Source organism: Callorhinchus milii, unplaced genomic scaffold (genome assembly GCF_018977255.1).
Source record: "Callorhinchus milii isolate IMCB2004 unplaced genomic scaffold, IMCB_Cmil_1.0 Scaffold3, whole genome shotgun sequence".
Lineage (NCBI taxonomy): Eukaryota > Metazoa > Chordata > Chondrichthyes > Chimaeriformes > Callorhinchidae > Callorhinchus > Callorhinchus milii.
In genome coordinates, this window is record NW_024704744.1 from 80,165,494 (window position 1) to 80,189,208 (window position 23,715).

The 23,715-nt window shown below is 51.1% G+C and overlaps 1 protein-coding gene across 1 annotated transcript in view; it reads right to left on the minus strand.

Moving 5' to 3' along the window:
- Nucleotides 1-23,715, minus strand: part of ttbk1b (tau tubulin kinase 1b) — a 41,203-nt gene continuing 17,488 nt past the window's right edge. The window contains exons 7-15 of the mRNA XM_007892316.2: nucleotides 22,276-22,341; nucleotides 21,107-21,199; nucleotides 20,596-20,721; nucleotides 20,302-20,453; nucleotides 19,787-20,006; nucleotides 18,979-19,127; nucleotides 16,348-16,897; nucleotides 4,317-5,821; nucleotides 1-2,833 (exon numbers count right to left, since the gene is read on the minus strand). Coding sequence (XP_007890507.2) covers nucleotides 2,473-2,833; nucleotides 4,317-5,821; nucleotides 16,348-16,897; nucleotides 18,979-19,127; nucleotides 19,787-20,006; nucleotides 20,302-20,453; nucleotides 20,596-20,721; nucleotides 21,107-21,199; nucleotides 22,276-22,341 — 3,222 coding nt within the window. The 3' untranslated portion in view covers nucleotides 1-2,472. The remainder of the gene's footprint in view (nucleotides 2,834-4,316; nucleotides 5,822-16,347; nucleotides 16,898-18,978; nucleotides 19,128-19,786; nucleotides 20,007-20,301; nucleotides 20,454-20,595; nucleotides 20,722-21,106; nucleotides 21,200-22,275; nucleotides 22,342-23,715) is intronic.

Sequence of the window (23,715 nt, forward strand, 5' to 3'; positions counted from 1 at the left end):
TTCTGTTCAGACAATCTATTAAATAGTGTGCGTGTGTATGTATATGTATGTGTCAGTGTTTTACAAAGAGGTCAGCGCTGGATTAAGACTTGATCCCAAGATCAAGGAGACAGAATGGCTGATGATTCCATCCTTGCTTGCAATAGTAAAAGGATGCATGCCGCTCGCCTCGGCACTACTGTCGCCATGCAGTTCTGCAGTTATAACGTTGTACGCTGCTGTACATTCTACTTGCGGTGTAAACATAGAATAGCTGCTTTGTAAAGTCTGAGAGATTCAGATACATTGGATTATAAGATGCCCACCCCATGTCCCAATGGAAGGAACTCCCCCCCCCTTCCCAGGCATCAGACCGTAGAAAGCTTAATGAGTGGGACACATCTCGAAGCTCCCAAGTGTACAAATCACCATCTGTGGCACAGTCATCAGTCAGAGCAGTTAGACCCTCCCCCTGTGCATGGTTGCCCTGGTGCCACTTCCTGACCTGGTGCCAGTCCTGCTCAGGTGCCATACAATAATGGGCGGAAGAGGGGGGGGGGCTGGGTTAGCCAGGCTAGTGGAGCGAACCCGATTACATCTGGATGACCCTGATTCTGGGCTGGGGTGAGGGTGAAGATGGATAGATGCTCACTCTACTGTAGCTAATGAGTGCTGTTTCCTGAGTGCGCATGGAGCAGGAGAGAGAGTAGGTGGTGGACAGGAGATAGTTGTTTGTTGCAATGGGGTTTGAGGTGTGTCTGACAGGTAGGCTCACACCTATCTGTGCAGTAATTTTCCTGATATTCCCTGGATCCCTCTATCCCTCTCACTGCGACAGCCCCCGAGTTTCCCCTCCGCCAGTGGTGCAATTTCATGCGTATAAACATACACTTACCCAGGAATGTCAGGGTGTGTCAGTGTCACACTCACCCATCATTGTGACTACACACTTCAGTTACACACTCACCAATATTGAGGGCAAGTGTGTCACAGATACTCTTTAACCAGCATTGTGAGAAAATATGTCACTGTTGCACATTAACAGCATTGTGAGCATTGGGAGTGAGACCAGATGGTTTACTCTGTAGCCACGTCAGTTACGCACTCATCTGGCATTGTGAGCGATGGTGTCACACTTACACACTCACCCAACATTGTGAGTGATAGTGTCAGTTACACACTCACCTGGAGTTGTGAGTAATCATGTCAGTTATTCATTCACTGTCATTGTGAGCAAGCATATTTAATGAGTTACATAGTAAACTGCCTGGTTGCACTCCCTGTGCCAGCAAACCTCTGAATAGATCAAATGCTCCAGTTGTTTTGATGGTTCAGGAGCCAACTAAAACAGAGACAAAGACCAGAGCCCACCCAGCACCATGGCAACTACTTCACTGGGAAGGTGGGCTTCAATTGTGCGGCTACAATTGGCTTATGGAGGTGGAAATCAGTCGCGTGAGCATAGAGCAGGTCTGGGTGGTCTCAGTGATTGGTGGTCTCAGTGACTATGGACTGTCAGTCTCTGCTCCTGCTCTGACCTGTTTCTCCCTGGCCTGACCTCTCTGCTCCTGCGCTGATCTGCCTACTCCTGGTGTAACCTCTCTACTCCAGCTCTGACTTGTCTACTCCTGGCCTGACCTCTCTGCTCCTGGTGTAACCTCAGTGCTCCTAGTCTGACCTCTCTGCTCCCACTCTGACCTCTAAACCTGGTGTAACCTCTCTACTCCTCCTCTGACCTCTCTGCTTCTGGTGTAACCTCTCTGCTCCTGTAACTGTAGAGGGTGTCAGAGCGAAGCTTGACGTCTCTCCACCCCCCTCCGCCAACACACACATAACCAAAACAGTATGCTGGAGAGGGACTAGGAGCAGGAACCCTGGCTAGTTTTCCCCTCCCTAACGCTGTAATGGCCAGGCCAATATAGCCTCCCATTGTAGTCCAGGCTGAGACTAGCACACTGCACCAATGAGGCTGACCCACGGCAAAACTGAGTTAGCAAAAATACCTTCACACACAGTGTAGTGGCAATGTGAAATTATCTGCCACAAACGAGTGGGTACAGAGTCGGTCAGTTCTTTTGGAAGGGAATGAGATAGATTTTAAAAGGGAATATGATAGAAGCTTGAAGAGGAGTATTACAGAGTGTACGTGTTGTATGTTAGGGGGAGGGCGAATGAGCAAGAGAGTGGTAGTGGGTTGGGTGGCTCGTGTGGAGACAGACACCAGCAAGGCTGGAAGGGCGGGTTTCTTTGCTGTAACTTGCTGTGAAAGTTGAACATAGCCGGGTGTCAGCACATGGTTTGCTGGGGCTATGATGGGGAGGTGGGTGCTGGTTGGAGCCGGTGTTACGGGTGCGGGGGAGGGGCACTGGTGCTGAGTGAGATGCTGGTTTCTACGCTGGCTGAACACGGAGACACTCTGCTTCCTGTTGGGTGTCCTGGGCCAGCTCATGCTGTGCACGAGACTGCAGCCACCGCTGGCCGGCAGCGAGGGGATTATGTGTGGCCTGATGGGGGCTGATCGTTCTTCCCCGGGCCAGGGGCGAGAGGCCTCCTCCTGGTCCCCGAGGTCCGGCAGGCGAGCTCTCCGGCCACAGAGTCCTGGGGAGCCGGGGCTGGGAGACTAGGCTGGCGGCCGGCACCTTGCTGGCTCGGGAGAAAGCCTGATCGGCGATGCCGGGACGGTGAGGGGCTGTCAGTCCGGGAGACGGGTTTGATCCTCGGAGATGCGCTCAGGCTGCGAGGAGCCGCCCGGGGGCTCAGGGTCCGGAGGCCACCCCGGGCCAGAGCGGGACTCCAGGGGGCTTGCTTATAGCTGGGAATACGGGCAGCCCCGGGACCATTACACAGCGGCAGCCTGGAGCGAGAGAGAGAGAGAGAGAGAGAGAGAGAGGTCACATATAGCACTTGTTAACATTGTACAGAGAGAGAGAGAGGGAGCAGAGGTCACAGACAGTACTCGTTCATGTAAAGCACCGGGTCATGTATAGAGCAGACACAGCACAGGGTTACACACAGCACAGGGTTACACACAGCAGACAAAGCTGCTGTGTCCTCATGTCTTGTGCCCCCATCCCAATCAGGGATCGAGCTGACAGCCACTGTCGGTTTAATGTCTCATCCAAAGGACGGCATCTCCGACAATACAGTGCTTTCAAACCCACAATTGCACTGGAGCCTCAGCCTTGACTGAGAATTCAAATTGCTATCAGGGACTTGGACCCACAACTTTCTGATTCGAAGGTGAAAGTATGACTTACTGAGCTAGGCTGGTGAAAAAAGCACCAGCCACCAGGGCTAAGAGGTCTGATTCTGTGGATCAACTTTCTGTTCTTCTCTGGCACATTTGATGAACTTGTTCACTCTGTCCATCTGACACGTCACTTATTATTATTATCACTTCATTATTTTTGTGTTCTGTGTTTTCTGCACTGTAGTAAGGGATCGGACAAAGCAGGGCCTGTCCCTCAGCATATGTGCTGCATGTGATGGCAAAGGTATTTCAGTAATTATGTACCAGCTGCAGTGGGTCTCTCTCCAGTGGGTCTCTATGAACTGTAATCGGATCTAATATGCTTTTCATAGCTCTCAAATTGCATTGGCAGTGAATACAAATACTGTTTAGACAGCTCTCTCTCCCTCGCTTTCCCAGGCTGAGCAGCAATCATTCCCGGTCACACAGCCAGCAGGAGGCTGGGTGAATGAGGCTATTGTGTGGAGAGTCATGTGTCTGGTGCAAAGTGGAAAGCATTGGGTTTCAATCATTGGCTCACGTGGGGCCATGATATCAGATTAGGAGCAGGGCTACAGCAAAAAATAATCTGACCACTGTCCTTTCCTGATCCGTCAGGCTGGCTCAGTACAGCCACCTGTGCAGTCAGGGCAGAGATGGACAGAATAGAGAGAGCTTTACTCTGTGTCTAACCTTTGCTATCACTGACCTGGGAATGTCAATGGACAGTGAAGAGGAAGCTTTACTCTGTATCTAACCTGTGCTGTCGCTGACCTAAGAGCGCTTGATAGTGTAGCTTTATTCTATGTCCAACCTTTGCAGTCATTGACCTGGGAATGTGGACGAACAGGTTTGAGGTAGCTTTACTCTAACCCGTGCTGTCGCTGACAGGGAACGTGGATGGGCAGTGTAGAGGGAACTTAACCCTTGTTGTCGCTGACCTGGGAGTGGTGGACAGACGGTGAAGAGCAAGCTTTACTCTGTATCTAATCTGGTACACAGAAACATTGGCACTGGCACCACACACACACTGACACACAGCTCTCTTTGCTGCTGTGCGGTTGACGCTCTCTGTGGGTTGAGTGATCTGATGGGTTGAGTCACTGACCTGTGTATAGACGCCGGCTTTCTGTCTGTCATGCTTGGAGTAGGGCCTGGAGTTGAGCTCCCAGGAACAAGGCTGGGCTGCTCCACCTTCCCTGCAGTAACGGGTCTGGGAATCCTGCTCTTCCCGCTCCGGGCTCTTGGCGACTCCAGATCCTGCTCCTTCCGTACCCTTCTATAGATGGACGCCTCGGAGCCCGTGTCCTCCTCGGAACCTGTGGCTGACAGGCTCTCGGACACCCGTCTCTCGTCACCGGAGGATGCGGAGGAGGAGGTGAGGGAGGGGAGGCGGAGACGCTGGCTCTGTCTCCTCTCCATGGCTAGTCGAGCCAGGGCGGGATGCCTAGTCCTCTTACACACACGGCGTTCTCGGAGCGAGAGAGACGGCGAGTGTTCCGATCCAGTCTCCTCCGGGATCCGGCTCTTCAACCGGGAAGCTGGGGGCGACTCCCTGTCTGGTTCCTCGGGTGGTTCCTGAGCCGGGTGGGGGGCAGCCTCCTCCCCGCGGTCTTCAAGCTCTCCATTGCCAATCTCGTGAGAGGGCCGGCGTTCGAGCCCCGAGGTGGAGGCGCTGGGCTGGGTGGTGGTGAGTGCAGCCGTCTCGGGCTCGGCTTCCTCGGTGGAGGTGAAGCTACTGTTTTCCTTGGGGAGGAGATCACCAGCCGGAGCCTGGGCCTCGGAATCGGCCTCGGGCTGAGGACAGGGGAGGAGCTGCTCCTGGTGGAAGAACTCGTAGCTGTCATGTTGCAGGAGCTGCCCGCTGGAGGACATGACGTTCAGGTGGGACTTCTCCGCAATGTGGATGAAGGTCCGTTCGATCTTGGTGAATGGTGAAGAGGCTGCGGCGGCGACAGTTGTGGCACACGGTGGGGGTTTGAGCTCTGACTTCAGCACCGAGGACAGTGTCCCAGGCTCAGACACGTCCAGCTGGCTGCCTAGTGGCTGTGGTCTCTCGCTCTGGGGGGTCAGGGCAGCCAAGGTGCCCAGGTCGGGGTCGGGGGCCAGATCATTGGCCAGCGGGGACTTCCTGATGTCGCCGGGCGAAAACAGCACCAGGGTCTTGGAGCCCTCCTCTAGCTCCACGTCCCCGTCAGCCGCCGGCTGTCCCTGGTCCTCCCGCTGGTCATCGGCGAGGAGAGTGGAAGGAGCGGCCTCCTGGCTCAGCTCGATGCTCCTCTGGCTCAGGTTGCTGCTGGAATCGCTCTGCCCATTCTCTTCCTCCTTGGCCTCGTTCTCGTTCTCTTCATCCCCCTCCTCCTCCTCCTCCTCCTGCTCCTCCTCGCTATCTTCTACTTTTGAAGCCAGAGGAAGCTCCGGTAAAGAGAAGGTGGCAGTTATAACCACGCTGGCAAAGTCCACCCTGGGGGCCCGAGATTGGGCTTCCGATCCCCTGGCCTCTATCTCCCTTCCCGCTGCACTACCAGCCCCTCGTCCCCGGCTGTAGTACGGCAGCTCCCCGACCACCACCGCTGGGATCAGTGGCAGCTCCTCCGGTTTGGATGGTGCCACCTGAAAGGAAACAACAATAAATGTAGTGTAGCGTTATGGAGCACTCACCTTGTAAGCCGGGTCCGATTCCCATGCAGGACAAAACCTTAGGCAAGTTTCCTTACTCCACATGCCTCTGTTTACCTAGCAGTAAGTAGGAACCTGGTTGTTAGTAGATTGGCAGGTCGCTTTCTGAGGGTAATAATCCCTTAAAAAAAAAAAATTTTTTTTGGTCATTCAATCCACAAATTTTTGTGGGATACTGCTGTGCACAATTGGCTGCCGTGTTTCGCCCATAAATATACAGTCAATTCAGTTTACAGTATATTCTGTGAAGAGCTTTGAAACTTCTCAACAATGTGATAAAGCGCTATATCAAGTTATATTTATACAGCACCTTTCACTTTGTAAAACTGGACGATCAATTTGCACACAGCACTGTCCTACAAACAGGCAGACTGGACTTCGGTTTAACGTCTCACCTGAAGGATGGTATCTCTAACAATGCAACTCTTCCGCCAGCATTGTATTGCAGTGTGTGACTAGACTGCGAGCTCAAACTACCTGATGGTGGGCTTGAACGTACAACCTTCTGACTCGGGAGGCGAGCATGCTACCGACTGAGCCTAGCTGTCAGGACTATTTGGTGATAACCCTTTATTGGTTTCATTTTAACTGCAAAAGAAACATCTGATGTTTTACATTAAATAACATTGTAACTCAACTACACGAACATTCTACTTCACATAATTTACAGAGTGAAGCTCCCTCTATGCTTCCCATCCAGCACTCCCAGGTCAGAGATAGCACCGGTTAGATATAAAGTTCCCTCTGCACCGTCCATTTGCCCAGGTCAGTGGCAGTACGAGTTAAGATATTATCCTATAAAAGATTAAAGATTACCTGAAAAATAATCTAATAAATGATAGCCAGTCCGCTTCCACAACTAATAGATCAATGGAAAGTGCACTAGCTCTGTTTCTCTCTCTGCAGGGACACACAATGCTTATCGAATTCCGGAAAGTATTAGGCGCAGGTTGGCAAGAGGCACAATTTAGGGACCCCAGAGTATCCGTTGGGGTACTGCTGGAGTCTGGGGGCTCACAAAGCAGGCCAATGCTCATTGAGCAAAGGAAGTGGCTGGAGTAGTTGAAGGAGGTTGCAGAGGTAGGCTGGGGCGAGACAATGGAGGGATTTAAAGGTTGGGTAGAGGCCTTGAACTCGATCCGCTGGGGGACGTGGAGTGAGTGGAGCCAAGCGAGGATAGTGGTTATAGGAACCTCATGCAGGAAAAGCCACGGGCTACAGTTCTGGATTGTCTGCAGCTTGTGTATGGAAGTGCTGGGTGTTTTGGTGAGCAGAGAGCTGGTGTAGTCCAGGCTGGACGTGATAAAGGTATGAATGAGGGTCTCGGCTGTCCAAGGGAAAGGTAGTAGCAGATGTGGGCAAAGTTTCAGAGGTGAGGCAACGTTGAGCGGGTCAGTGAGGTTTGAAAGACGGTTGGCAGTCGAACAAGACACTGAGGTTCTGCTCTGGCCCCAGGAGGTGGAGTGTGCATCCACACAGGTTGATGCTGTCAGCGCCTGAGGTTAGAAGGTGCTGACAGGAGCCAAACAGGAGAGCCTGCCTTGTCAACATTCAACTGAAGAAAGTTAGAATTCATCCAGGAATTGATGTCTGACAGGCAATCAATCAGAACAGCAGTGGTCCTGGAATTGAAGGTGGAAGCAGAAAGATAGAATGGGTGTTATCCACGTACATGTGGAAGTGCACAATGAGAACACATAGATAATGAAAAGGAGAGGACCAATGATGGGACCTTGAAGGATACTGCGCATGACTGTGAAGGGGCAGGAGGAGAAGCCATTTGAAGAGACAAAATGGAAATGGTGAAATAGCTAAGAGTGAATATTGGAGTAATAATAATAATCCCTACAATTGATACAGTGCCTTTCACAGCCAGAGGGTGAACCAAAGCACTTCCCAGGAGATACTGTAAAGTACAATGACTGTGTTTAGTGGATGGATGCAGCAGCCCAATTTGCACATGGTGATTTCCCACAAACTGCCATTAAGTGAGTGACCAATTTTATTTGGAGGATTGTTGACCAGGATACCAAGTGAAACTCCCTTCTCTAATGTCATGGGATCTTCAACATTCACCTGAACAGGCAGACGGGATATCAGTTTAACATCTCATCCGAAAGATGGTACCTCTGACAATTTAGCATACCCCCAGCCCTACATTGGAATATCAGCTTAGACTAAGTGAGTCCCAATGTGGGGTTTGACTCACAATCTTCTGATTCAGAGGTGAGAGTGCTAGCAACTGAGCCATTGTGGTGTAGAATATAAGAGAAATGTGGAATTTTAACCTCCTGGAAACTGAAGATTGAAGGAAAGAGACAGATACACGGAAATAATTTTGGAATCAAGTTGCCCTCTGTGACAGTCTCGATAGCCTAGTTACTGTTCCTTGAGGGAATTGAATGGGCAGCAGGATGGGGGATGATTGACTCCAGCATAAAACTCATAATAAACTTGAAGAGGAAGGTTGTGGGTTCTGCAAATAAAAGGGGTGAGGAGCTTTCTTCATCCCAACCTCTCACATGGCTGATTTCAACATTCTATCCCAAACATGTCACTTGAGCCAGCGCAGTCCCAAGGAGACTTTTCTTACCTTTCCCTCCCTCGGGATGAGTCTTCAATTGGACATTTGACACATAACAGGCGCAGGTTTGAACCCACACTAGGTGGATGACAGGTATCAGGAATTCCCTGCGATCTTCCTGATGAGACCATTGCCACCACAGCCCTGCCCACAACTCAGACACACATCCCTTCACATTGAACAACTGTTCCACCAATTAAGGAGGTGCAGAGTTTGATCAGCAGCTGCTTACCTCTCTGCGTACCAATCAAGTTGGATTACAAACCCTGGATACATGAACATTTGTTCACAAACCCGGACACTAGGCAACACCTTCCAGCAGCTGTCGTCCTAGGCCTCCTGGTTTCTTCATCTGCTACCTGACAGACATCTGTCTCAGCGTGATGGGAGGACCTTTACAGAACTGCTTAGAACCTGCCAGCCACCTTGATGGTCTCGAGATCGAAGTCCTATGTTGTGTACCAGGCTTGCTCAACACCAGCTGCTTAATCCAACTGGAGCCACACGAGAGAGCCCCAGTACTTCCACTGAAAAGTACTGCAGCATTCCAGCACACCTGTAACTTACACAGTGTCTGAACATAATTTTTCCTTAGGTTGAACGTCTCAAAGCGCCTCACATATATAATCGAAAGAACTGAGCAGGGAAATTCAACGAGAATTGCCAAAATCCCAGTCAAAGTTAAGAGGATTTTGAAGAGAGGGATGGAGCTAAGGAGCAAGGATTTTGGAAGAGTTAATAATTCTTGCATTCAATATCGCAAGTGAGGGTTGGGTAGTGGATATTGGGGAGCCTGGTAAGGGTGGGGTTGTGGGTACTGGGAGGCTGGTAAGGTGTGCTCAGCTCACTGACCAGTGTCCGAGAGCCCTCTGCTGATGGGTGCACATCCTTGACTGTCCAATACTTTGGAGTGTCCTCCTGCTCTGAAAGGCGCTATACAAATGTAATTTGTTGCTGAGATCAGTGAATCATATTTTCTGCTTGCAAGACATGAATTTCCGGCCGCCACGCACTCAGTGTCAAAGCGGAATTTAACATGTTATTGGACAGGTTCCGAGTGATCTCGCTCTCTCCATAAGCTGATCTCTCCCCAGAGATTCACTCCTCGTCTCTGCGAGCAAATCTCACCCCAGACGTCACTCACCCCGGCTCGTGAGCACATCTCTCAGCAGAGATCACTCACTTTTTTCTCCCATAAGCAGCTTTCAACCCAGAGATCACTCACTGTCACCATTAGCAGATCTCTCCTCAGAGATCTCTCATGTTCTCTCTCCCTCTTCTGAGTATGGATCTCTTTGAGGTTGGATTGGGAGGTGGTGCCCTGATCACACTCAAACCTTCCATTCGCTCACCCAAAGACTTCACCTCACAACCTGTCCAAAAACATGGAAACTGTAAAAGTGAATTTGTGCCTTTGAATCTCGGCCAGTGGCCCAGTGCTACTGGAATAGGACATGCACACGCAAACATATTCCCTCCCTCCCTCGCCAAGGGCTCAAGCTCTGGGATACGCCAGAACAAGGACTCACAGCTTTGTAGCACTTTTTAATTTTGATCCCAGATATAGAATTTAAAGGAACATATCGCGTGAGCAAAGAAGGGTAAATAGACAATTGGTGAAACGACGGGAGTAGAGCTGGGGGGGGGGGGGGAAGAGAGGAAAGAGAAGAGATATGGACCTTTTAATCCAATGGGCGAGAATGAGAAAACAGGGCAGGAAATAACTAAATAAATTAGTGAATAAATCACAAACAGTAGGAAAAGAAAACCAAAGCCAAGTTCAGAATGTCCCGTCTGAAAAGCTTTAATAGTATTTGGGGAATATACAAGCTTTCTGTCAGATTGTCTACATTTACATACAAAGGAAAAAAGGCACAAATTCAATTTTACAGCTTTTTTTAAATGGCGTCCGCTGTCTGGTAAACAAGCGTAGCGGTATTTACAGCACATGCACCTTGCGTTTGTACAGTGAATTATAATACAGCAGCTAAGGCAGAGATACAGGTCAGAGGTCAGTGGCATGCTCCGCGTCGGTCACTTAGTAACTGTACATGGACCTGTGCATGTGTGAACGGTGCCTTCACGGCATTGCATTGAGAATGTGGCTAACTGGACAGACATCGATCGCTCTGTGTATAAATCCCCCCCTCCCTCCCCCCCCAGGCAGCCATGGAAGCCCCTCCCCTACAATCCCTAGGCAATGGGCTCTCAGGCCCTTATTGCAGTGCGCAACATAATACCTATAACAGCTAACAACTACATCCTATTCCAATAATTGACAGGTCCAGAAACAGAGGGAGGGTGAGGGTTTGGTAATGGGGAGGGAGTAGATAGGTGGTGCATGGACTCCAGATTGGAGATGGTGGGTGGGGGGGGGCTGAGGTTGTGTTGCCTCTGGTTGGAACCCAACCATCATGGGAAAAGTAACTCCTAAATTCAGTAATAACGTGTTCTCATTAATAAACAGACCCAGTTACCAGCCATATCTAACCCACCTACACTTCTTTGAATTTTACAGACCTGAATCACACACCTTGGATTCTGACCTGGCTCACGTCCCTCTCATTCAGACCCAGATCACTTGCCCCCATCATTCAGACCTGGATTCTCAACAATAACTTGCATTTACATATTACTGTTCACATAAGTTAACATGTCAGAGGGCTTTACAAGGACTGGGTTGGATGCTGAGCAAAGGAGGGAGCAGGGGGAGGTAGCCATAGGCGTGTTCAAAGAGGTAGGTCTTGAGGCAGGATCTAGAGTAGGGGTAAAATGGAGGGATAGACTGAGAGAGATCCAGGGGTTAGGGGTGTAGGAATTGAAGGACTGGAGAGTGTTGGTGAAGTTAAGCCTGGATGTGAAAAAAGCGTGGATGAGGGTTCCAACAGCTTAAAGGGAGAGGTAGTGGCAGCCGCAGGCAATGTTTTTGGGGGGGGGGGGGGGGGGAAGCTGAGAGGGTCAGAACCCAGATGTGGGATTTATAGGACAGTTGGGAGTCAAACAAGACACTGAGGTTCTGCACTGGCCCCATGAGGTGGAGTGTGCATCTGTGCAGATTGATGCTGTAAGCACCTGAAGCGAGAAGGTACTGATGGAAGCCAAGCAGGAGAGCCTCTGTATTGTCAACATTCAGAGTTTATCCAAGTTCTGGATGAGCTATGAGAGGCAACTGGTCAGAACAGCAGTCGACCTTGAGTCAAGGGTGGAGACAGATAGAATGGGCGTCATCTGCATACATGTGGAAGCTTAACATCATGTCTGCAGAAGATGTCACCAAGTCAGAAGGTATAGATAGTGAAAAAGTGAGGATGGCGGATGGAGACCCGAAGAATAAAATACGTGACATTGTAGGGGCAGGAGGTCAAAGGGTTCACTGTGATAGGTTGGTGTGAAACCAGGAAATGACCAACCATGAGGTTGAAGTTCAGAGGAGGTGGAAAAGGATAGAGTGGTTGACAGGATCAAAAGTGGCAGAGAGATTAAGGAGAACAAGGAGGCAGAGAGCATTGCTCACAGATGGAGAGAATGTCATTGGTAACTTTGACCAGGGCAGTCTGTGGGCAGCAAGGAAATTGGATTGGAGAGGTTCATACAGGGAGTGCCAGGAAAGGAAAGAGTAAAGCAATGACTTACTTCAGTACCTTCGACAGGAAAGGCAGGGTGGAGATGGGACAGTATTTAGGGAACAAAGGTGGGTTGAGGGCGGTTTTTTTTGATACAGGGGATGATAACAGTAGTTTTGAAGGAGGTGAGAACTGTACCAGTGGGCTGGTAGACATTGATGTCCATTAGCAGTAAGCCAAGGTGGAACTAGCAGGTCAGAGAGGGATTTGAGGGAGCATGTGGTGGATATGACGCAGGAGATGGGGGAAGAGAGAGATGCAGAAGAGACAGGATCGAAGGTGTTGGGGGAGTGGGGGTGGGCTAGAGAGCGGATCCTCTCGATTTCTCAACCTGAGGAAGTCCATCTTTCCTTACATTTGGAATTGGAGATAATGGGCAGGCATCAGGCGGGTGAAGCACGTGATTGGTGGCGGAAAAAAGGAGCCTGGGGTTGTCCTTGGCCTCCAGGATGATAATGGAGTAGAATAACGATTTGGCTGAAGTGAGGGTCAAGATAGTTTTTTGTGTGATCTAACCAAATCGCAGGTGATTTAACATAGCAGAGGTGGTTATTGTACCTTGGGGTCTTGTGGAAATAGGAAACGGAAGGTGATGGCAAACAGGCGTGGCAAACATATTAAAGAAGGAGTTGTGAAAGAGATTGACCAAAGAGGTAAGGACATTGTGAAGCTGAGTGAGCCTTGGTCTAGAGAGAGAGAGAATGTGATTGGTGACTTCGACGAGGGCTATCTTAGTGTCGTGGGCAGAGCGGAAAGTAGACTGAAAGGGCTCGAGCAGGGAGTGGAAGGAAAGATGGGAGCAGAGCTGAGAGGTATCAACACATTCCAGGATTTTGGATAGGTAAGTACCACACCTCAATGAGTCCTTACATTACTCAGTGTCCAGTCCCAACAGGACTCTGGAAAAGTGGGTCTCCCCCCAGGCACGCGCAAAGAGGTAGCACTACACCCCCACCACCCCCACCCCAAAACTGTGACCCCTCTGCACAGTGCGGACCATGGGGAGTGAGACTCCCTTTGGTGGTGGTATGGCCCCATTTCCATTCCCCTTCATTCCATTCCCTTCTGAGCAATTATTTTGTGAGGACAAGTTAATGTCTGAATTCATGCCCTCAGTAGATTCCTCAGTCTGAGGCTGCATTTGCACTCAGGACCTGGCGGTGAAGGGGCAGCTGAAAGGCTAATCTGATCCATGCACAGCCCAGAGAGAGAGACTGACACACACGTATACACACACACAGGTATGTTGTGAATCGATACACAGGTATAGATGGGTTTGGGAATAAGGACAGAATAGTAGGTTTGAGAGTGGCTCAAACTTGGGGACAAGGGTCAAAATAAAATAATTGAGTGAGTGGGATTAGGAGTGAGGGTAGAGTGATGGATTGAGGTTGAACGGGCAGGAATGGGAGCAAGGTTTTGGGAGCGAGCTTTTGGGAGTAAGGATGGAGCCATGGGATTGAGGATGGAAAAAACGAGATTGGGAGTGGGGGCAGAGTCTCTGCTGCTACGACTACAGTAATGTGGCAAACTGCTCCAGGATGAAATAACTCTTGCTCCATTTTAAAATAGCTAGTGCACTTCTTATATACTCTAGAATATGTACATTGCATAAACACCCCACCTCCCGGACATCTCCTAGTTTCCCTCACAGAAACATGCAGTGATGATGAGAAAGGATAGGGTGAGTCCAAATCGTTCACATTGCCTCGGGACTGAGATATTTCAGATACAGCGTGCCTGTCGCTGCACGAACAGCTCGACACACAAAGCTGAGGCTAGGCTCTAAATCCTACTCTTAAGTCTGTAAGACTAGTTTGTCTTAAAATGCGAGTCAGCGCAGAATTGTGATAAATTCCTAAATTCAGACTTAATTTGGAAGTCGGGGCTTTTTAAGAACTGCTAGAAATGGCTTTCAAACGGAGACTGAATTCAAAGTAGATCTTGCAGTCTCTTGTGCACGGAGCCACATGACTTATTGCCTGCGTGAAGATGGTTAAAGCATTCAATGTCCCCCCCACTATCCCGCACCGGGAGGGTCAGGTCTTGGATACAAAGCGAGACCAGACCTGCTGGAGCTGTGTCCGGGAGATGCGGAGGACAGATGGCACGAGTCTGTGGTTGCCCGTCACCAGGGGCATGTGCCTCCGTGAGGGTGCACGAGCGGGACTGCTCTCTGCCGAGCGGCTTCGCTGTAACAAAGTGTTGCCAGGGTGCGGGTATTGCTCGGTCTCCAGAGAGGATGAGGAAAAGACAGACGACGCCAAGCGGCGGAGAGGACTGTACCTCGGGAGCGAGTGCAGGGGCACCCGGTGCTCCTCGTCCAACTGAAAGAGACCAATATATGTGGGAACGGGCCAGAGACTGTGAGCGCATCCTGCACACCAATAGTGAGACTGCAAGCACCCCCACCCACCTCCAGCACATCCACAAGACGTTTCAACAAAGCCCTACCCTCTTCTTCCACAATACTTGCCTATTAAAACACTAGGCTGTTTCTTATCCGAGTCCAGGTTTCTAGCCTCTAACATCTGTCCTGATAGTCTGTTCCTGCTGTCAATTTCCCCTCTGTGGAAAGGAATATTTACTGGTGACTGCCCTAAACTTTGCCCTTCGAACCCCTTGTCATCTGTCTTGGTGTATCTGAAGTATTGTTCTGGCTTTACTTTCATTGTTGCTCTCTTCTACATTGCCTCCAATACCTGGGCAACTCTGCAATTTGGGGGCAAATGAAACTGAACACAGCGCTGCGGGTATGGTCTGACCAGAGCTGACTTATCAATGTTTGCCTTGATAATTGCTGTCTTACATTGTTTCAACAATGTGAGCAGCAAGTCAACTAAAACTTCTTGCTCTCCTTCAACTTGAATTTACTGACACAATTTGCCCCCACTATCTAACAGGTTTGCCTTTACTATGGACTGTCTGTTCAGAGTTAGCGCTTTCTTATTGTACAGTCTCTGCCTGTGTTAAACATCACGAGGGTTCACTTCTTCTGCATATTTCTATATCGTATGTATGCACCTGTTCCTGATGCAATCTCACCCCGCCCACCACCACCTCTCATTCTCTCCCGACTGTGTGACGGTGTGTGTCTCTCCCTTTCTCTGTGTGACGGAGTGTGTCTCTCCCTCTCTTTCTCTGTGTGACTGTGGGTGTCTCTCCCTCTCTCTGTGTGATAGTGTGCATCTCTCCCCTCTCTCTCTCTCTCTCCCTGTGTGTGATGGTGTGTGTCTCTCCCTCTCTCTCGCTCTATGACAGTGTGTGTCTCTCTCTCTCTCTGTGTGACGGTGTGTGTCTCTCCCTCTGTCTGTGTGTGACGGTGTGCGTCTTTCCCTCTCTTTCTCTGTGTGACGGTGTGTGTCTTTCCCTCTCTTTCTCTGTGTGACAGTGTGTGTCTTTCCCTCTCTTTCTCTGTGTGACGGTGTGTGTCTTTCCCTCTCTTTCTCTGTGTGACGGTGTGTGTCTTTCCCTCTCTTTCTCTGTGTGACGGTGTGTGTCTTTCCCTCTCTTTCTCTGTGTGACGGTGTGTGTCTTTCCCTCTCTCTCTCTGTGTGACGGAGTGCGTCTTTCCCTCTCTTTCTCTGTGTGACGGTGTGTGTCTTTCCCTCTTTCTCTGTGTGACGGTGTGTGTCTTTCCCTCTCTTTCTCTGTGTGATGGTGGGTGTCTCTCCCCCTCTCTCTGTATGATGGTGTGCGTCTCTCCCTCTCTCTCTGCTTGATGTTGTGTGTCTCTCCCTCTCTCTCTCTGTGTGAGTCTCTCCTCGCTCTGTGCAGCTGTGTGTGCAACTCATAAGAAATGATAGCCGAAAAAAGACCAAGGTCCATCTAGTTCGGCTTCCACCTTCCTGGTGGTCGCACGCACATATGTCCCAAGCTACCTATGTACTATTTCCCATAATGTTATTCCCTAAAGGAAAACCATGTTTGAAAGAATCAACACTTTCTGCTTCAACCATCTCCATAGGGAGCATGTTTCACAGGTTCATTATTCGCTCACTGAAATAGTGTTTGCGTAGAATCATTCTGAATTTACACCACTTTCGTCCTCTCTTTTTCTGACTCTCCCCCTCCCTTAGATGTCTCTTCTGCTCCCTCATTCCCTCTCTCCAAGTGTCTCTCTCTCCCTCTCTGCATCTCCTCTTCTCTCTCTCTCCCCATTATGCTCTTGCTCTCTGGGGCTCTCCCTTCCTCTCTCTCACCCTCTATCACTGCTGGTGTCATGTTGTGTGTAGTCTTTTGCTGTTACTTACCGGTCTGTGCGGGCCTGTGGGATCTGACTCCCGTCTCCTGCTGCGGGGTGCGGGCTGTGACAGCTGGGAGTGAGAGTGGCCGGGGCTGGTAGGTTGAAGCTCCCTCCTGCTCTCCGACACGGACGGACATCGTCCCAGAACATCCTCCTCCTCCTCGGCTGCCTGCAGCACCCTGGTCCAGCCTTCGTGAGTCTTGGGCCTGACAGCCGCCTCAGCCCCCAGCCTGCTGCTGTCCCTACGGCCCGCCTCCTCCTCTAGGGGCCGCAGCTCCTCGGGCTCCTCGTCGGTGGTCCCAGATGTGCTGGCTTCAGCCCCGGGGTGAAAGTCCTTGAGCTCCGTCTCCTTGTCGATAATGACCCATTCCTTGCTGTCAAAGTCCTCCTCCTCGGCCAGCGGCACCGATCGGAAAGCCGCGCTCAGAGCCTCATGCTCCACCGAGGCCTCCATGGGCCGCTCTCCCTGCCTCTGCCCCGTCTGGACAGACAGCATCTGTGCCTGCTGTGAAGAGCAGGCCTGTCTGGACGGGGATCCCATATAGTCCATCCGCGATCTGCAAGAAAAAAAACAAAAGATCATATACCATTAACTGGGTATAATAAATAATAATACTTGCATTTGATATAGTGCCTTATCCCGTCATTGAAATGTCTCAAAGCGCTTCACAGAATATACTGTAAAGTGAAGTGACTGGATATTTTATGGACGAAACTCGGCAGCCAATTGCACACAGCAGCGTCCCATAAATAGTCGTGGATCGAGTGACTTTATTATTATTTTTCTTCTTCTTACTTTGCTAGTCAGTTCTTGAGCCACACTTTTTGGGGACAGGGATTCTTCCCACTCAGCTCTTGTTAATCCTGCAAGCCAAAGCCCTAACGGGTACAGTGGTCCTAGCTGGGAAGCTTGTCAGACAGTAATCTCAATGGCGGGTTTGTATGTCAGCTAGGCTGAGTTGGTAGCACTTTTGCCTCTGAGTCAGAAGATTGTGTGTTTAAGTCCCATGTCAGGACATGGAACTCATATAGTCTATATGCTGACAGTACTGAGGTGTGCTGCATTGCCTAAGGTGCCGTCCTTCAGATGAGATGCTAAACCAAGGTACCTTCTGCCTGTTCAGGTTAAAGATCCTATGGCACTATTTGAAAAGAGAAAGAGTTTCTCCCATTGTCCTGGTTCAAAATCTTGGTCATACACTTCACGGCTTCTTGTGGGACATTGGGACATTGCTGTTCGCAAACTGACAGTCTGTTCTCTCAAAAGTGCAGTCAACATGAGAGGTGCTATATTAAGTGCATTATTATTAAGCTATGTAGTTTTAGTTGAACACCAGCAGTTCCCAATCACACTCTGGTCTTTTGTCAACTCGCACTTAATACTTTCCAAAATTAGGTAAGCAAGGTGTGTCCCTCCTGGAAGAGAGTGCGTATTCCATTCCAGACCCTCAGTGTGTTGATGCTGACTGGGGACAAGGATTCTTCCCACTCAGTTAATTCTGCATGAAGGGATCTATATAAATGCAAATTCTTGTTGGTGTTGAATTTCCACGCGTAGGTGGCATACAGGCAACTCTGTCTGGTTTGGATACTCAAGAGCATGGTGATGAGTTTCTGCGTGTACCAAACACCCAGCTGACCAAAAGAAAATCATGTGGGAATGTCTGAACATGCTTTACAGGAATTAGGCATGTGTAGTGACAGTTTGTTTTTGTAGACATGCTGCAGGCATTCTACATATTGCAAGATCCTACAAAATGGCTAGGAGATGAAAGACTAATTTTATCCAGGGATTGATGGCCAGGACACCGGGAGAGAAACTCCCTTCTCTTCGAGTTGTACTATGGAATCGTTAACATTCACTATGGTTTTAAGCTACTAAATTACATTTGCATAGCGCCTATCACTTCAAGATGTCCAAAGGCCCTAGAAAGTCAGGGATTTGGACCCAAGATGGTGGTTAGGATCCAGAGGGGTGAAAGGCGGGGAGGGGAGGATAGGAGTGCGACCGAAGGCACGGTCGAAGAGGAGTGGGGGCAGAGAGGCTGAAGGCCAGTCCGCCAATGGTGCGGCGGGCAAGACGGGGACATGAACCAGGCCAGAGTCCACGGAGTGGAGAGCTTGGTAGGGGGTTAAGAGGTTATAGAGGTAGGGAGGAGCATGGCCATGGAGGGCTTTGAAGGTGAGGATCAAGGTCTTGAACTGTATCCTCTTGAGTGATGGGGAGCCAGGCGATGCATAGGATAGAACCTGGTGCGGGAAAGGACACGGGTTGCAGAGTTCCAGATGATCTGCAGCCTGTGGAGGTATGAATTGGTGAGGCCGACAAGCAGAGTTTGAGTAGTCGAGCCTGGATGTTATGAATGCATGGATGTGGGTGCCGGAACAAAGCAGGTCATAGCAACGCAGCGCTCCTCCCAGCACTGAGATACGGCTTCAGTATAGAATATAAAATCAAAGTCCCATGTGGAGCCTAAGCCTTCTGACCCAGAGAAGAGATTGCATCCAAACGAATCAGGTTGAGGTTGAGAAATGCAAGAGGGAGAGAGCAGGCCATTGCTTACTTGTGCAACACAGCGATTACTCTGACAACCTACACGTCAAGGATTTAACTCTCTCGGCTGCCGCAAACGCTCACCGTTTCTCCTGGCCCTCGGCCTGGACATCTGCTGTCGACAGCCTGTCTGACTCGGGGCTGGTGACCCGACGGAACCTGAGTGATGGCTGGCGATCTCGTCCCGGTGAGCTTGGACACCCCCCCCGACTGGGCTCCTCCTCCAGCACACACTGTGTGTTCAAACACCGAGATCAGTCCGTGCTGCTTACCCACTCCCCACCCAACCAGTAATACCCCGCAAACCCTCCACCCAGACCCCACCCCGCTCAGCCCGCCCCAGACCCCAACCCGCTCAGCCCCCCCCCTAGACCCCACCCCATTCAGCCACACCCAGACCCGACCCCGCTCAGCCCCCACCCCAGACCCCACCCCCCAGACCCCACCCAGCTCAGCCCCACCCCAGACCCCACCCAGCACCCCCAGACCCCACCCCGCTCAGCACCCCCCAGACCCCACCCGCTCAGCACCCCCCAGACCCCACCCCGCTCAGGCCTCCCCAGATCTCACCCCACTCAGTGCCCCCCCAGATCCCACCCCACTCAGGGCTCCCCCAGATTCCACCCCGCTCAGCTACACCCCACCCTGCTCAGCCCCCCAGATCCCACTCCGCTCAGCCACACCCAGACCCACCCCGCTCAGCCCCCCAGACCCCACCCCACTCTGCCACACCCCACTCCGCTCACCCCCACCCATTCCAACCAAGCCCACCGCATCCTGCTTACCCCACCCAGATCCCACCCCGCTACCCCCCCAACCGACCCCCCACTAACAACCACTCCCCCAATAACTCTTGCTCAGCCTCTTCCCCGCTGCTCTCTGCTGCACTGACCTTGCTGATGCTGATGCGCAATTTGTTCCGGTTGATGTCCGTCTCATCCCAGGCATCAGTCTCCAGGGTGAAGCCAGTGGGGGGGGCTCCCGGAGTGTCCAGTCCCCGGCCCAGCAGCAGGGGCGGCGCGTTCTCCTGGTCACTCAGGTGCTCGTCCTGCAGCACATCATCCGTGTTTTCCCGGAGCTGCTCCCCTGGCACTGGCGTCACGTTAATCACCCTGCAACACAGCCGACAGTGAGGGAACACCAGGAGTGGAGCGCAGCCAAGAGCGAGCACCAAGGTGGGCGGAAAGCGAGAACCAGGCGTGCCAAAGTGGGCAGACAGTGGATCGGGCTGACAGTGGGGCACAAGCGAACTCCGGAGCAGGCTGGCCGTGGGCAGGTGGATGTTTGAGTGCATCCTGACAGGCAAGCGAGGAGTCATGAGAAGGGGAGCGTGAGAACGAGGAGCAAGCCCGTCACCAGGGTTGGGGAGGAGGGCTGCAATGAGTGGGATCAGACATGTGCACTCACCCGAACATGGCTGCGGTCTGCTTGGTGTGGAGCTGTGGGGTGCAGGTGCTTGTGGACAGCAAGATGTCGGTTCCGCCTTTCTCCCAGTCAAAGGGTTCATTCTCAGTGACTGCTCGCTCCTTCATGCTGTTCTCGAAGATGGACATTATTAGCTGCAAGGAGCAAAGGATAGACATCAGCCCTGCTACAGGGGGAAGACATGCACCCAACCCTGACCGGGGAGGGAAAAATAGGTTGGGGGATGCAGGCAGATCTGAGGGGGAGGAATCAGCATTGAACTGGGCAACTGCATACCTGATAGTCAGGTTTTGTGAAATAATCTAATGTGGAGACGTGGTCCAGGAATATGTGGAACTCGGATGGCATGTGTTTCAACAGCATCCGGTGATCGTACTTCTCCTTAATCAAACCCACTTGCTCCTAAGAGACAGCAAGACAGAGACAAAGGATGAGAGACAGCGTGAGAGAGGGGCACAGAGAGGAGTAGAGCGGGGGAGGGGGCGGGCAGAGAGGGGGGCGGGCAGAGAGGGGTTGGGCGGGCAGAGAGGGGGGTGGGCGGGCAGAGAGGGGGGTGGGCGGGCAGAGAGGGGGGTGGGCGGGCAGAGAGGGGGGAGGGCGGGCAGAGAGGAGGGGGCGGGCAGAGAGGAGGGGGCGGGCAGAGAGGAGGGGGCGGGCAGAGAAACAGACAAGAGAGAGAGCGAGTGAGGGGCCTACGCTCTCACTCACCTGCACCCTCGCTTACCGATACCTACACACTCGCTCACTGACAGCCACATGCACTCACATCATTCACACACGGACAGACCTTGTCTTTAATTTTTCTCCAAGGAAGTTGACCAACTGCAAACTCCACTAACATATAGAACAGCGACCACAGGTCATCGTGCCGGCCCATCTCCTGCAATCACACACATAATAATAATCCTTGCATTTGATGTAGCACATTATCACGTCTTCGAGAAGTCTCAAAGCGCTTCACAGAATACGTATATAATATATATCTGTATATTTTGTGGGCGAAATGGGGCAGACAATTGCACACATCTGTGTCCCACAAACAGTCATGGATTGAGTGACCAAATTATTATTATTTTTTAAGGAATTATTACCCCCAGAAAAGCGATCCGCCAATCGACTAACAACTGGAATCCTACTTACAATAACAACAACAAAATTACATTTATAGAGCGCCTTTTACGTTGGGAGGACGTCCCAAAGCGCTGAACAGTCAGGTGTCGGGGCCCGAGCATGGGGGAGGGGTAGTGTAGGGTGAGGGAAGGCGAAGAGGGGTGAGGGAAGGCGAAGAGGTGGGAGGGAGACTAAAGGCACGATCGAAGAGAAGGGTCTTGAGACCGACCTTGAAGGAGGCGAGGGAGGAAGTGAGGCGAAGGGACCGTGGAATGGAGTTCCAGAGTGTGGGGACAGAGAGGCTGAAAGCCCGGCCACCGATGGTAGGGTTGGTCGGGCGGGAGACATGGAGCAGGCTGGAGCCCGCTGAACAGAGGAAGGGGGCAGGATGGTAGGGAGTCAGCAGGTCAGAGGTAGATGGGGACAAGGCCATGGATGGCCTTGAAAGTGAGAACGAGGATCTTGAACTCAATCCTCTGGGGAATGGGAAGCCAGTGGAGTCAGGCGAGGGTGGGAGTGATGGGGTCGTGGAGCCTGGTGTGTGAGAGTACATGAGCTGTAGAGTTTTGGATGATCTACAGCTTGTGAAGGGAAGAGTTGGTAAACAGAGGTGTGGGGAGTAAGAAAACTTGCCCAACATTTCGTCCTGCTGGGAATCGAACCCAGGTCTCTCGCTCGCAAGGTGAGTGCTCTAACCACTGAGCTTCAGGACTCCATATAGCAGTACCAGCTGCAATCTTCAATGCTATGTTCACACCCAGAACCTGATGAGTTCCAGCTACTATGTAGACAATGGCCCCACCACCCCCATCCCAAGCACGAATGACAGAGTCAGCGGGTGCTTACCCGGTTTTTGTGTGCATTGACAGATGCATATCGAACAGTCCCTCGAAAACCAGCAACTGCCCGAGGCTGGAATACAGAACAGAACACATTACAGACCGACCAGAGGAAAGGCTACGGGAGGGAGGGAGGATAAGGGCTACAGGGAGAGAAGGATATTATAGGAGGGGAAGGAGGGAAGGGAGGGCCTCATCCATCACCATCATTGCAGGTTCTTCTCTGGAGGCTGAGACACAAACTCAGTGCAGACTCTCTCCTGTACACACACAGCTCCCAACACAGAGAGGAAATGAGAGGTCTAGCCAGGGATCTTCCCACATGTCCTCTCCATCACCCTCCCCCCACCCCCAACTGACTGTCCCACTTTTAACCTAAGGGCACAGAGGCCAATTGTATCTCCAGCTGAGATCATTTTGCTCTGAAGTCTGTGGAAGGTGAAGTGGGCAGACCAGCAAACAGGGGGGCAGAGGACAAGCAGCACTGTGGCAAAAGCAAATCTGGAGGTGGTAAAAACAGAGTCAAGGATTTGGGCTGTGTTGGGGGTGAAGTAGAGGTGATGTAAAAGAGGCAGTTAAAAGTGGAATTGGTCAGAGCCCACATGAAAGGTTTAGAAGGAGATGAAGGTCAAACAAAATGCTGAGTTTCCTGAGTAGGAGTGAGCAACTGGAGAGGCTGAAACAGCCACTGCCTGAGGTGAGGAGATGCTGATAGGATCCAAGCAGGATAGCCTCAGTTTTGTTAACATTGAAGAAAATTAAGGCTCATACAAGACTTGATGTCTGACATGCATCTATCAGAACAGTGGTCCTGGAGTCGATGGTAGATGCAGAAAGGTAGAGCAACACACAAATAGAAGTGGACCCCATCAGTGAATGATGCCACTGTGGAGCATGTAGATGAAGAAAAGGAGGACTCAAGAGTGAGCCCAGAGGTACACCACACATTCCCATGCGGAAGCAAAAGAAACCACAATGACATTGTGAGGATGCTTGGACATGTACAAGTTAAAATAACAAAGTGCAGAGTCACCAAGATGCACCAGGGAAGAGAGACAGTAGAGGAGAATAGAGTAGTTAGTGTGTTGAAAGTAGTGTAGAGATTGAAGAGGAGAATAAGGCACAGGTAGCCCTGGTCATAGACAGAGAGGATGTTGTTTGTGACTTTGACCAGGGCTGTCTTGGTTCTTGAGTGGGTGGGGTGGAAGAGAGATTAGAGAAACTCATACAGAAACTCATGGGAGAAAAAAGAACAGAGCTGGGAAGCAATGTGTTCCAGCACTTTGGATAGGAATTTTTGTTTTGTCAGCCAGGTGCTTGACATGCCAGGAAAACCAATGCCAGACTAAAGCTTGTCTAAACCAGACTGAGAATTCGATGCATGCCATACACTACACATGGGTGTTCCAATGTCTGGAATGGGACGTGCACTCTCTCCATAGAGGGA